Source organism: Agelaius phoeniceus, chromosome Z, assembly GCF_051311805.1.
Source record: "Agelaius phoeniceus isolate bAgePho1 chromosome Z, bAgePho1.hap1, whole genome shotgun sequence".
In the NCBI taxonomy this organism is placed as follows: domain Eukaryota; kingdom Metazoa; phylum Chordata; class Aves; order Passeriformes; family Icteridae; genus Agelaius; species Agelaius phoeniceus.
The window spans coordinates 25,272,933-25,288,429 of NC_135303.1; the positions used below are offsets into that span (position 1 = coordinate 25,272,933).

Here is a 15,497-nt window from a genome sequence, read left to right on the forward strand (position 1 = left end):
CAGAGAAACTCTGCTGGTAAGCTTAATAGAAAAACAATATTGGGAAAAATTCTTAAATAGAAAGGTGCAGAGCATCCTGAACTGCAATAGACTTTATCAGAGAATTCGCAAATAGAAAAAGAAGAAAAATGGAATAAGCAAAATATTCTAAAAAAAATTTTTAAAAATCAATGCATAAATAAAACAAAACATATAACAAAGAATATAAGAAATATTCTAAAATAACAAGACAGAAGAAAAAGTGGTTTTAACATATAAAATAGCACTCAAACAACAATCTTCCCTATCATCTCCTATGCATATACTAAAATATTTATTACAGTGTCCAGAAACATCAGATTATTTCTTCAGAGAAGTATTTCTTCAGATTAAACTTAATCTTGTCTTCAAAGCTCTCTGTTTTAAAGGAGTTTCATTCATGTAAAAACCATGGTATTGCTTTGCATACTTTGTCACCTAATTCAAGAAGTCATTAAACACAAGGAAATAGTGTGCTGATAAGATACACACAACTTAGTCATCAGTATTGCTGGTCAGGAAAAGGTAGCACTTATTTTAAATCCTAATAATCCACCACAGCTATGCTATTAATTATAATGCATTCTATGTACTACATTTTTAAAAGTTCAGTAAAATACATGCTCTGAAATCTAGATTGAGAATAGTAAGTAAATACAGAAAACCTTTCTGAGATGCCAAAAATCAGTACCAAGGTTGGTCTTACCCATAAGAGTCAGACATCACAACAGGTTCTTGATAAAGTCTGCCCAACTTCTGATTTATAGGCTAAGGCATTTCCTTCTCAAGAGTTTCTAATGAAATTATGAACATTGTGGTAAGAATATAATTTCTTTGCAATCACAAATGTTTTGATTTTTGTTATACACTACAAGAGTTGAAGAGAGAAGCCCTACATCTAAATATTTCCCCTAAATAAAATAATAGTGCTTATAGTCCTCAATATCTCTATCACATAGACCTTTCTCTGTTCTCAGCCAACAGCAGAGAAATTATAGTACCTCCTGCTACATTGCTTTAAGCTTCTGTGCTCACTGTGCTTATTTCTGGAGAAACAGAAAAGAGTAGAAGATGGCAAGAACTCTCATATGACTCACGAAATATTGGTCATCATTAGTGCCATATGGCCAGATGGAAAATTAGCACATACAATGTTTTTTTTTCTTAAGGATATTCCTTTGTTTTGGGCTATGGGGTTTTCCTGCTATCAGGAATATTTTTTTGTCTGAGTGAGAGTCATTGAAATAAAATTGTCTGAGACTAAGACTTTTCTAATCTTGGTAGTTGTTTTATCAAAAATATTTAAAAACCTATTTTTGAACTCAATTGCTATTTTATTGTACTAGTTTGTTTCCTCTACAAAAATACGTATATGTGACTGAAGACATTTTTTTCCTCAAATGATTGTTGTCTTATGCAGGAAGACAATTTGAAAATAGAACATGAATTAATCTAGTGCTCATGCAAGTGAAAAATACTGGCTTCAGAACAAAACAATGGAAGTACATTAACTGCATTTTTCTCTATGTTTGAAAGTGTCTTTGAGTCTTGAACTGCAAGCTTCTTATTTTTTCCACAACAGGCTTTTTATAAAACCACTGCTAGACATGTACTACTGTGTTAGGTGGTCATCTTGCTTGAACCAAGGGTATTAAAGATTATATTAACTGACAGCATTTACTATGGAGTGTGAGCTACATGCAGAATTATTTGCCATATGCTTCTTCCTTGTGTTCTTCCTTCATAAAAGTGTTTAACTCACATAAAGTACCACTGAAGGTAGAATTATGGAATTTCCTGGATTTTAGCTGAAAATCTACTGGATGCCAAGTATTATGAAAAGATGGGCTGACAGATCTCTTCCTCACTTTACGCATTCATTTTTAATTTTGAAGTTCAGGAGGGAAGTATTTTGTTATTTCAGTAAAGATTTATTCACACTTTCACAACACTGTAACACAACTTCTGGTGAAGAATAGATAAAAAAATACAGGTTGAACACGTCTTACATAACTTTGACCTTGCACTTGGTCTTGCATTGTCCTGTACTTAGAATTACTGCATTTTTTAAAAAGACAGTCTCCAGGGTCAACAGTGGAATTACCTGCCTTTTTGAATGTACTTTTTTCCAGAGCCAAGGAGAACTTACGTTCGAGTGACAATCATAAAGCTATAGCCAATAGACCCAACTCCAACAAGGAAATATGAAAGCGGCATCCTGAACTTGAGCCACCCGATTGTCCTCTGGTTATTGTAATAACCATAAAAGAGTACAGAATACTGTGCAAAGCCCTGAAAAGTCAGAAAAAAATTATAATGTTACTTTGTTATACTTTTATATATAATGCATATAATCAGTAAATGTGTCAATAGCAATATATTAAAACATTCATTTCATTGAATTCAAATTAGTTGCAAATATCACTATAATAAAGCTCACAGGATAGGAATAGTGTACCTTTATTTTAAAAAGACATAGAATATTTTGTAGCGACTTCAAAATCTTTTAGAAGTGGTCATTAACAATCCTTCTACGATTTAATGAGTCAAAACTTCATCATCAACATACTTCTTGTAAAGAAAGAAACATATTGTCTTACAAAAATTGTTTTTCAGATTACTTGCAGATAAAATCACATTTTTTAACTTAATTTTCACCTTTCTAAAATTTATTTGCCTGAATTTGATATGAAAATCTTGTATGCCTTCTTTGTCTGCTGTTCATTGGGTGATCATTCAGTATATATGATAACCAATAGGTAGGGGCATTTTATAGGAGATTATTCAGTATGTAATTCTTTTGCACACTTAAACTCAGTTCTAAGGCTGTAAAAAATGCACTATAAGTTCACTATCTTTCTCTGCAATTCAAAGTCTCTCTTCTAAATATCCTAATATGAATTTCCCTCTCTTCTACAGCTCAGACAGATGATTTTTCTAAATTTCAACAGTACATTATTGACTGTAAAAAATTGCTGGTGTCTGCATAGATGAAATAGTTAAATCTTCCTGGTAATTCTCAGGTTAGTGCAAGAACTGATCTCTTAGAAGAAGGCCAAAACCAGAGCCTTTACCAGGACAGCTCAGTGCATCCACAACAGTGGCAAACCTCCAGCTGGATGTAAGAATTCCAAGTGCAATATGTAGTATTTCACTGCAAAGTTGGAGGATAAACCATGCATAATTTTGACAGTAATACAATAATAGGAAGGGTTGGTGAAATAAAAAACCATTTGCTACCCTTGTTTTTCAGTTGCCTACTTCCCTTAAAATTAGTAATGTCTTCCTCTTTTATTTTTTCAAAACATGCACTTGATTTATTGAAGCTTTTCCTATACATGAAATGAGTCTCAGGCTTATTTGAAAATGAGTCTCAGGCTTATTTGAAAAACCTAATTCACAATTCTAAGCTGAAAATTAAATATTAATATATGGCACACATAAATATTTTTCAAAATATCTTGATCCACATATCTCATTTTTCTTCATCTCTGACTAGATTTGAGAGATGTGCTTATGCATGAGGGATAAAAATATGTTCATCTCTAATAAGGCAAGTATTCTAATAGAGCACATTTCTTGCTAAGTACTAGTAAAACATCTACACCAGTCAGGACACATTCAAATTCAATAGTATGTATATTGCATATTTTTGGTCACCTATAGCATCCTATAATTCCATTTTAGCCCAGGTTTCAATACAGCCTAATGCACTCTGGAAAGTCTTTTGGTTCCTCAAAAATCATTAAAATGCCTTTTTAGTCTCTGTGTTCTGCAAGTCAGGGGTAATTCCTGCACTGTGTATCATTCAGTTTGTTGATTCCACAGCACTTCACCATAAGATTAGAAATAACTTCAGTTCTGTAGAAGTGTGCATGGAAGATGTCTTTCACTCCTTTCTGAGCCTAACATAAAAGACTACTGATGGAATATGTTATTGCAATAAAGCTTGAGACTCTAATATTTTATGACTGGATTATAATCTGAAAACTATATGTTAAAACTGAATTCCAAGTAGAATATATCACAATCCAAATACACTTCCCTTTGCCATGTCAGTAATGTGAATCAAGCACAAGAGAAAGCAAAATGGTCATGTTGAGCTCATCTTTTCTTGTCTTAGAGAGTGGTTAGGTGTTATGATCCATTTATAAAGAGATGTCTCTTCCCAAAATAAGGTGACCATAAGAGACTGTACTCTGAATTCAACAGCACAGATTTTACTTAATGGTAAATGTGAGGGGGAGAGAGACACAGAGAGAGAGAGAGAAAGAAATGGGAGTGAGGGGGTGTAAGAGACAGAGAGAGAGAAAGAGGAATGGAGAGACAGAGACAGAGATTGAGTAGAAAGGTAAAGATATCACTATCACCACATGGATTCATGTGGCACCCTGCCAGTCCCTTTTCACCCTGGTCTTCTCAGTGGGGGAGTCCCAAGACATTCTTCTTTATACAGTCCAAGTTCCAAGTGTCCACGAGGTTCCCATAACTTGGGATGGCATGTGCTTCCTTTCTTGCTGTTTGCCACAGTGAGAATTTTTGTCCAGATGCTAACCAAGGCCTGGAATTAACTACTGCAGCATCTGTGCTCATCTCAGGTTCATTATGTTGGCTTATCTAGTGGGGACAGTGTTTCCTGCTGCATTTTTTAATGCCCTTACGTAGGTGTTCAAGATCTTGGATTTTGTTGGCGTTTTGTTTAGGATAAAATATTGATCAGTGATGTGTGATCATTTATTTCTAAATTACCTGGTAGCATACAGGTGTTGCTAGCAGATGAAAGGTACTATTTCCTGTGATGTTTAAAGTACAGAGATGACAAGACACAGATGTCATTGTCTTCAGGGAATATATGACGTTCTGACATACCTCAAGAATTTTTTTCCCCTCAATCTTTCATGTCTTTCATTGCCTTATTCTATGTTTATTATGTTTGCATTTGCTCCTTTTGTTAATTGCTACATTGTTACTTATTGTATTTTTTTCTTCACACCTGTCAGTTTATTTCTGACAATTTTTAAAAACTTTTCCTGTCTTTCCACCATGCCTTCATCTATCTTCTCTGGAACACATTTATTTTACAAGCTTTGTTCTGATATTCTGTATAAAACCCTTCTAGCCTATTCTCTTGGCAAAATCTTCAAGTTTCTGTAATTCCTTTTTTCTCCAATATTTCCCTGATATTTTTCTTTCTAATTTTATAATTTCAGTATCATTATCTAACTCACTAGCCACATATTTAGATTTATTTTTACTGTCACTCAAATACACAACCTCTAATGCACTAGATGAAATGAAATTTTAAGAAGTAGTCACTGCAAAATGTCATATACATATGTTTTCAGAAAGATCTTCCAATGCTTTTTTATTCAAGGAGAATCCATTGCTGGCATTGTATGCAATCAAATGGATAAAATGTGTGGAGTTCACTATTATTTTTAATGTATTTTCTTTTCTTTTTTTTCTAATTCATATTGCATTTTAAAATTCAGAATCTTAATTATATAAAAGCAGAAGACCAAATTCACACTTCAGAAATGGAAACCCAGTACCCCAGAATGACAAACTAGCTTTGAGATATTTCCCCATGTAATTTTGGATTGCTACATATACTGAGACATGCTTGTGAATATCAAGCTTCATTATGCGTTTTGTCTGAAAGAAACCTCTATACAGAGAGCTTGGGAAAAAAATATGAAAAATAATTTTCTTGTGAATTATCTCCTGAAATACTTCATATAAACAACTGAGCATAAAATAATGAAGTAATTATATTGCAAGATCATGCACTTACACTAAAATCCCAGAGGGTAGCAAAATTCATAGCAGTTGCTTCTTCAGCTCTTGGGACAGTTTTTCTAGGCAAAGAGCCATATGGCTTACCCATCAAAGCCTGAAACCAAAAAATGAGAGTCATTCCTATTTTAAAGAGAAATAGCAGCAAAGAAAATGGACAGTAAACTGTCATTTCTTTGAAAGACTGGTTTTATGTTGCTAAACTCTCTAATGAGAAAGTCCTACTTCTACAATTCCTTTCACTTCTCCTCACGTTATTGATTGTAACTGTGTTAGCATATAAATCAGGGATGTGTTCTAAATTTAAGGTTCCACTAGTATCAATGGATTGCTAGCTGTGCCTCTTACATTCAAAGGCAAGAGAGAAGTGCATCCATATTTCTCTAATGAGTGGTGTTTATCTTACAAAGGCCAAAATTTTAATTTTTCTTGCATTATGGATTTTACTGGGATATTTCAAATGAAAAATATGGGAAGATGCTAGGGAATCAGTTTTTGGATTTTGACATTTTCCCTCCTGTTGGCAAGATGCTTATTCAGGCGCAGTATATCTCCTCATGGGGTCCCTTTGAGGCTCGCTCTGAAAACTATTGGACATTTATTCTGTTTTGGCTTCTAAGGAAGATCACAAAATGACAATGCAAGAATATGCTGAGTTGAAGTGGACCCACAAAGATTATCAAGTCCAACTCCTGGGCCTGCAAAAGATCATCTCAAAGAGTCACATCATGTGCCTGAAAGTATTTTCCAAAAGCTTATTGAATGCTGTCAGACTGGGAGTTGTGCCCATTTGGGGACAGGCTCTGGGGAGCCTGTTCCAGTGCCCAGCCATCCTCTGGGTGAAGAATCTTTTTCTGATATGTAACCTAAACCTAAAAGCCCTGCTTTTAGAAGGGCAATATGATGGCTCAAAGAAACCATCTCTGAGTTTCTTTGGAAGTATTACAAAGAATAGGAAGTATCACATTTCATAGAAGTAATTTATGTCTGAGTCAAATATCTGCTCTCTGTACCACTCTTAAAAGAGATGTTGCACAGTGTGAAATATGAGAGGTCTCTCGTGACTTTATAACCCTGTTACGCCTTATCAACATGTGAGTGTTACATCTGGAAGGATCCTCTGAGCCTCATGTGGATGCATCTTTCTATTGCAATTCACATTTAGACAAAATAGTCCCCCTGGAGTTTTCTTAGTCTCAGTTCCTCTACTTTGTTATGCACAGAACCACCAAAACCAACCAAACAAACAAATATACAAATCCACTTCCCCAGACAACAAAAAACCCCCATATCTATGTCATCCCAGACTGCAAAAACCATTTCAGAAGACAACCCTAAATATATTTTTACATTTTTCTGTCCTGTTTAATTCAAGACCTCTCTCTGTAGAGACAACTGTCCACAAAGGAAGCCCATTTTTACAGGTTTAGTACAGTCTAATACTTGCAAATGGAGCATAAAGAGACTAAAAACCTGTTTAAAGCTGCAGGCCTATGAAATCTCACTGCAAAGACAGAAATCCTTTGGGCAATCCTCAAAGATAATTTAAAAGACTCCCACCTCAGGCACCATTACAAGACCAAAGGTCAATCCAAAGAGAATCATATTTATTCCATACATCCAACGCAAGAATATGAAATAAGATGCTACTGATGAGCCAAAGTGACCTGTGAAAACACAAGATGAGATTAAAAGGCAGATAAACTGGTTCTTTGAAGTTATTTTATCTAAGGATGCACAAAATTTATTAAAAAGAAGTAAAATCAGGAGAGGCTTTTACACATTTGATGGATTCAAATTTTAATTAATTTTAAATTCCAATTAATTCTAAATTTAATTTATTTTAATTATTTTCTTTATTACCATAATTCTAATAATTTTTTTGCATATCGCATACTAGATGTCTTGAGATGGCTGAAAAAACAAGAACAAAAATATAAAACTATTAGTTAAATAGACTTTCTAGGGTCATACAAAAGCTGTGATGCTTGCTATTATTAAGTAATCTCTAGAAGTATGTTTCAATTTTTATCTTTTTTTCTGTCTGATGTGGATTTTAAGCATTCTTGACATGCTAAACCAGAACCAGCCCAGGGAAGCAGTGCAGAATTAGCCAGCAAGGAAAGTCGTTCCAAGATGATAAAACATTTGTCAGTGCTGTTATTAGAGTGCTGACCAGATTTTTTTCACTAGAGATGAAAAACATTATCTGCAAGTGTTTGTACCCTTTCTTTCTCTTATCTTCTGTTTATGTGCTCCATCTGTAGCCAGGTGTGCAGGCAATCCCATTTCTAGGTGAAGTTTTTGACCTGAGGCACCCCTGACCCAGACCTGTGCACAGATTACAGGCTGGAGGGGAAGCACTGAGAACGAAAAGCCTGTTTTGACCCATGCTCTGTAAGTCAGGCCAAACAAAAATAAAAGCTCAGATTCAACCCCAGTTTGCTTTAACACAGTTCTGCTGACTATAGGAGAGCTGTCAGTTAGAAAAGTATTAGGTTTCAGTTCCATTACCATTCATTTTCACAGGAAAAAATGACCTTTAAATAGGTTTTTTATACACAGTCTAGTTTGGCAGCCTGGAGCACACTGATTGCAAATGAAAAGTAAATCTCTCTGTTCAGAGACACTTATTTATATCATTATTCCCAAACTCTTTTGCAGACATATAACACATTCTTTCAGTCTTTAATATGAAGTTAATATATCTTGTGCTATTTGGGATGCATATATTCATATATGCATATATTACTGTAACAGCTCAGTTGGTAGAAAATTTAATACACTTAAATGGGTATAATACCTAAATATAAAAAGAGGAGGACTAAGAGACATTTATCACAGCTGTGCAAAGGGAGGAACAAGCCATTCTGTCAAGAATTTCAGTATTTTGAATCTACGTTATTCATAGTTCAGAATTAAACCATCATTTTGTAATTTTGTGTGAAGTGGCCAATCTTAGCAGCAACCAACATACTGGGAAGTCTGGGGAGAGGTATAAATCAAGAGACTTTGAGTTAGTCTATCTGGTTGTGAGATGCAGATTACCCAATTATAACCAAACTATACGGACTCAAAAAATACAGTGCAGGAAATTATGAATATTTCTGATTTCAGGTTACTTTTGTAGACCTCTCCATGCCCCATTATTTCTTGTGCTCAAATCCTAATAGCCCTGTAGTATTGGGAATACCTTCTTTTCATGCATTGAGTTATGGTTCTTGTATCAGTTACCCTGATGAAACCTCTGCTATGCATCCATTTGGAACATTTACAGTGAGGTAATGTGTTGGAATACCTGCATCGGTATAGTTACTGCAAGCCAATGCACAGACAACTCATGTGCTTTATTCTTTTTCACCAATCAGGCAAGAACAGACACCTCTGGTAAGTAAAAAGCTTAACTATGGATGAGGAAAATTTGGCCATGACTGCCCTCAGCTGCATTTTCAGAGTGGGCAGAGCCAAACAGGGGCCTGCGACAGGGAACACGGAAAATGTCACAAATGGACTGCACTAGCTGTGAACAAAACCAGTCCGAGTTTCACCAGTATTTTTAATCCACTCTGAGGTGCAACATGTTCTGCGTATGAATGAAATTGTTCTAAGTAGACTTTAGCCATCATTTGCTGCACCCACAGCCTCACCACATAAGGCATTGGCATGAAGATTGGTGTGCATTTTATAAATTTCATCAGTGGAATAGGAGTCGCCCTGTCCCAACACAGGTCTGTGTGATTCCCATAAAGTCCTTTTGCACAGATAATACTGAATATCTGTTCTGTAAAGAAAAGAAGCATTTGAATTTTTTAAATATAAATATATCATACATTAGTCAACTTCTCCTTTAAACATCAGAGCCCCAGCATTAGATTCACTTATTGTCCGCATGAGGATACAGCACAGCAGAGCTTGATGCCCTTTGTTCTGAAACCAGTCTCCCTGTTCTAGAAGGGACTTGCATCTTGAAGAAGGGAGCTCACCATTCATCACTTGAACACAAAACTGAATTGTGACAGACCCCTACTCTCAAATCTACCCTTAGTACTAACTACACTGCCTCATTCCTGTATGGGGCATCCAAGACCAATATTGCACTCTCTGTGTTTTATTATGTGCCTGACAATGAGAGAAAGAAAACTTACATGAAGCTCAAGATTATGAAAAAAAGAGGCAGAAATAATTGAAATATTTGCAGTATAGTCTATATAGTATAATCTGTAAAAAATAAATACAGACAAAATAAAGTGAAGGTGAATAAAGTGAATGGCTAAATCCCAATTAAACTTTTCTAGGATTAATTTCAACACTGGCTCTTTAACTGCTACCTGTATAGTGACAATTTTAATCAGTAAAGTGATATCCTCTGAAGAAAATTTTCAACTAGTTATATTATCAAGCTTAATAAATATTAGTGAAAAAATATGTACTCATTGATTTTAAACTATACATTGAATACAGACGCATATACTAAAAAAAATTATCATTTGGCAGACATCAGAAATATCATACTAGATCCTATTCTTACTTACTTACTTTCAATCTCCTTAATTTTCATTTCCCAGGGTATGCAGGCTGTCTTAAAATTTTCAAAATCCCTTTGAAATTTCATCCATTTCTGGAAAGAGTCAGAGAAAAGAAAAAAAACCAAAAACCACAGCATCATCTCAGTGCCCAGATGCTCAGTTCTTCTTGAGCTAATGTAACCCCTTAATCATCCACAAAATCCATTGGCAGAATCCACAAAGTAATTGTTTGTGAAGAGCCATCTCCTTTTGTTTATTTTAATGTCTTCTACTGGATTTGTGTGAAGCTCCTATTTCTACCACAAGAAGAATTATTACCTAATCACTTCCTTTCATGAAAATCTTTTTTTTCTCTCTTTTTCTTTTCTTTTTCTTTTTTCTTTTTCTTTTTCTTTTTCTTTTTCTTTTTCTTTTTCTTTTTCTTTTTCTTTTTCTTTTTCTTTTTCTTTTTTCTCTTTTTCATTTTTTTCTCATTTTTTTCTTCTCTTTCTCTTTCTCTTTCTCTTTCTCTTTCTCTTTCTCTTTCTCTTTCTCTTTGTCTTTGTCTTTTACAGAAGGCTGTCTCAAGGGAAAAACTGAACTTTGGATTCAGTCCACACAAACACCCAATGCACACAAAGACAAATTAGCTTTCACAAGATATTGAATCCTTGCAAACTCATGTAAAACAGCTGATTTTTGTTTTGATGACAAGTTTCAAAAATCAAACCATAAGCTTTCATTAGAAATATTTTCATGCAAGAGCAGTGAAAACAAAAGTTTAAAATCCATAGAGAGACAAGGAACTCTACTGTGGAAGATGAGTACCCATGGCAATAATCTCCAGAAAGCTTCCCATTAGCTTTACAGGAAGTTAGTGAAACAATCAGTTTACCTTGGTCATCATCACTTTGTATGCATAGAATTTTTTTCCTTTTCCTTTTCCAAGAGCACCTTCAAACTTCTCAACAAAAAGCTGTGCTTCCCTGGAAAATGAAGGCAAAAGAGAGATATAGATTATGTTATAGTAAATTTTATATTGTCTCTATCATAATAATGTTTTTTTTTTCTCCCCATAAAATCTTGTTACCTTAGTAATGTTTGAACTAAAAGCTCAGTATTTTTGTATTTTGCAGAGGACTCTATATGTAATGTATATGTAATGCAAAAATACAAGCAACTTCATTCACCTGATCTAATACAAACATATTTGGAGCTCTCAGATCTGCCTTTGTCCAGTCAAGGTTACTAAATATGTTTAATCACAGTAAGTCAGTAATCTGCCTTTTGCAGTTCAGCTACTGCCTATTTATGTGATGCACAAACAGTTATTCCTGTTATTCTCACAGTTATTCCAAAAGAAGAAGCATTTTCATGAGACATTGTGGGTCCTTGGCTGTGATCACCTTTCTTGCTTTCTGTAATCCTTTGCTTTTTCCTACTCTTCTAATTTCTTCCTTGTTCTCTTCTTTGATAGTGAATAAAAGTGAATAACCATTTTAATTACCAACATTTTATCTCTTTTGTGTCTTAGTCATGCTCTGGATACCTTTGACCCTCTCCCCTCTGTTTTCTCAGCTTAGGATGCATTCCCATGGACAGAGATGTGTACACTAGAATTCTGGTTCCTTTTGCACACCCCTCTCAATACTACATTTAATTTAGCCCTTCTGAATTTCTGTATGTATCTTCTCTAGCTGTACCATTCCCACAGTAATTTCTTTCAGACACTGGTCCCCAAAAGGATAAAATTTTGCCTATAGAGATATAATTTAAATAATATAAAGATGAAAGGAAGAGTTTGAAATTCTTTTTAAAATGCATAAAGCCCGTGGATAAAAACAATAAAGAAATGAGGTCCAGTGCATTCTAATGTTTCCTCTATTTAATCCAATTTTCATGTATGACTTTCCACTATGTCTCTCCTGAGAAAATGTGCTCTATAGGCTAAATGTCCTAAACCACTGGACAACAGACTAAGGATTCTTAACTCTCAGTGTACACACAATGCTGTAAACTGTTTTGTTGTCACACTGTATAACTTCAAAGCACTCTATATTATGTTTATTATTATTATATTGTATTGCCCAAAGCATCTGGGAGAAGGTAGGCTATTGGGAAAATACTAATTGTGATGCATATTGATGTTGATGCACTTTTCTTTCTTTCAGAACTGCTACAGATAAGTTTACCAAGTGAAATTAATTATCATGCTAATATTTTCTGCTCATATATTTTATACAAGAAAGGAAAAACATAGTTTTAAACAGCAAAATCTGGCAGCGCTAATGACAGTATAGCAGAGTAGTTGAGATACAAGAGAATTAAAATTATATGAGAAGAAGGCCATTAGCCATGACATAACTTTTCTAATTTAATGGTTAAAAATCTCAACATCTATAAAAGTGGCTGTGTATTTTTAGTAACTGCAAATGCTTAGGGTAATCGTCAGTCTGAAGATCTATCAAAGTTTTTCACAACTTAGACATCCACTGCAACAGTTGCTTTAACTTGCAGTACCAAGGATAAGCACACATAAGTGCAAATTTGTGTTATTGAATTTCATTTTCAGTCATTGAGAACTTTCCTTATTTGAGAGTCCTCCGAGAACTCTCCCCTTCCAAGTGCTTTCACCCAAACCCTGCTGGTGAAACATCAGGACCAGTGTAAGTTCACCTGGCCTTCTCAGGACTACTGCATGCATTTTCTAGCATTTGAAACTATAAATGCTAATCTAATCACCTTTTTTTTTTTCTCTATAGCAAAAGTGAAGATTCAGATTAGAAAAGATAAAAATACCCAGCCACCCCCACAGCCACAGAGCCCACCTATTGATCACATCAAACATGTTTCTTGAGGATCAAGTCAGTGTACTTTTAAAGGTGTAGATCCTTTATTTCCAAGCTTGTGCTTCTAGATCACATTTGTATTCTGGATCGTTACATCTGATCTTTCTGTATTTAGCTAGTACTGACACTGATTGGTGATTCTTTATTTTCAAAGCCACTCTGAGTCCTTTACAACACACTGCTCACATATCATTTTTTCATTTTGATTCTCTGAAAAATCAATTACATTTCAGCACTTCCAAGTAAGTAGTAGAAAACAGATTAATTCTGCTTCAGGAAACCTGTGTCCAAGGGTTGCCTTTAAACCCAAGCCTCAGGATCCAAAATCTTACTGCTCTGTCAACAGATATAAGGGCATCCTGACAGCAGATGGCAGCTTCCTCCCAAATTCAGCAGACAGTGCTGGAACAGTGCCATAAAAGCAGGAAGACTCAATAAACTGCATACCTACCAATCTCCCTGGTCAGCATACCATATTCTACAATCACTTCTATCACTGGGTAATTCAGGCTTGTTCATGAAAATTTTCTGAAATCAAAACCTACAGAGTAGAAATCTTGTGTTTTCAGTCACTGGTTATGTTATGCTGCAGAATATGAAATTTTCAAATTTTAAGTCAGGGGTTTTTTTAGAGTGGAGCAATAAGTTAGAAATTTAAGAACATTATGTGAAAACAGCAATAAATACATTAAATAATCCTTAATAGCATATATGAGTACTTTTTACATCTATAGGTGAAACACTCAAGCTCTCCACAAACTTGTTCTGATACAAAATAAAGCTAAGCCAAAACAGGAAGGAATTTTCCACTATCAAATTCCTAAAAAAAATTTATCTTAAACCCCTTTTTGAATTGTTTTAAATTAATACTGTAAGGTTTTCTACTGGAATTATTTTTTCTTATCCTCATCTGCCTCCTGGACCCCTATAATGCAATCTTTCAACTGTAATCAGTATTTAAGCTTTTTCTTCAGGACAAACCAAGAAATTGCTTTCTGGAGGTGGTGAGCTGGACTATAGATCTTATGCTGCTGATGCTCTTGAATGCTTCCCTGGATTCTGCTTTACCAGTGGCTGAAATTTCCTCTCTCCTTGCACCCCATCATTCCTAAATGTTTTATAACATTATTTTCACTGATTTTCATTTGGTTTCTCTGCATTGGATTAAGTTCATCATTGCATCACAAACAGCCATTTCTTACTGAGTGGTTTCAAGTGCAGTCAACTGAGTTGCACAAGAAAGACTGGACCAAGAAAACTGTTGGATCCACATATGCAGAATATTTATGAAGATATTTTCATGTTTCATCATAGAAGCATGAAGCAACTTACACTTTCATTTTCTTAATAAATTGCTTTCCCATTCTGAAAAGTTTGTTGTATAATTGCTAAGTCCGAATGGCAGACTTACAGTATCATTTTCACTTTCATTTTCATTTATTCTGGTCTAATAACAATGAACTTTAATTTATTTTTTTTATTAATAGAATTGCTGGTATTAATGCATTGACCATTAATGCACACAGATCATGACAAGAAGATATTTCAAACATGCATTAAAAATGGCAGCAATAATGTTTCCAATTCTTGTGAAGTAATGGCCAAAATCATCACAATAGTTAATAATCACCACATAATTAATAAAAGAGTAGCACGTGCTATATGGGCAAAAGAGAACAGAGTGAATGGAGTTAAATCCATCTGTCATCCAGTTGCACCAGTGTTCTCCAGGGCTCAGTACTGCGGGCAGTCCTGCTCTATTGATGTCTGGAGGAGGAGATCAAAGGCACCCTCAGCCAGTTTCCCTCCTCAAAGGAGGTTGTAGTGAAGAGGGAATCAGTCTTTTCTTCCAGGTACAAGAAACAGGACAAGAAACAGTTTCAAATGGTTTCAGAGGACGTTTAGATTAGATATTACAGAAAGTTTCTTCACCAAAAGTTGTCAAGCATTGAAACAGGCTGCCCAGGTAAGTGGTTGAATCACCATCCCTGGAGGTTTTGATAAAATGTGTAAATGTCATGATGAGGGACTTGGACTAGAGATGGACTTGACAGTGCTGTGTTAATGGCTGGACTCGATGGTCATAAGGCTCTTTTCCAATCTAAATTGTTTTGTATTATTGTTATGAAATTGAAAAATTACAGAAATTACTTTGTGAAAGAATAGTGGAAGTATTTTTTCACTGTTGGAATAAAAGAAATCAAGTTACCTTTGATGTTCTACAGGCATATCTTACATTTTCGTAGTTTTACCAATAACATTCTAAATAACATTTTCATATTGCTTATGATGCTGGAGCCATCAAACAGAATATGCGTTTTCTCTCCTC

The 15,497-nt window shown here is 34.8% G+C and overlaps 1 protein-coding gene across 1 annotated transcript in view; it reads right to left on the reverse strand.

Annotated features, from left to right (window-relative positions):
• The window catches only part of TMC1 (transmembrane channel like 1), a 58,305-nt gene that overhangs the window by 19,777 nt on the left and 23,031 nt on the right, over positions 1-15,497 (reverse strand). The window contains exons 5-9 of the mRNA XM_054652620.2: positions 11,215-11,305; positions 10,351-10,432; positions 7,375-7,481; positions 5,813-5,911; positions 2,168-2,310 (exon numbers count right to left, since the gene is read on the reverse strand). Coding sequence (XP_054508595.2) covers positions 2,168-2,310; positions 5,813-5,911; positions 7,375-7,481; positions 10,351-10,432; positions 11,215-11,305 — 522 coding nt within the window. The remainder of the gene's footprint in view (positions 1-2,167; positions 2,311-5,812; positions 5,912-7,374; positions 7,482-10,350; positions 10,433-11,214; positions 11,306-15,497) is intronic.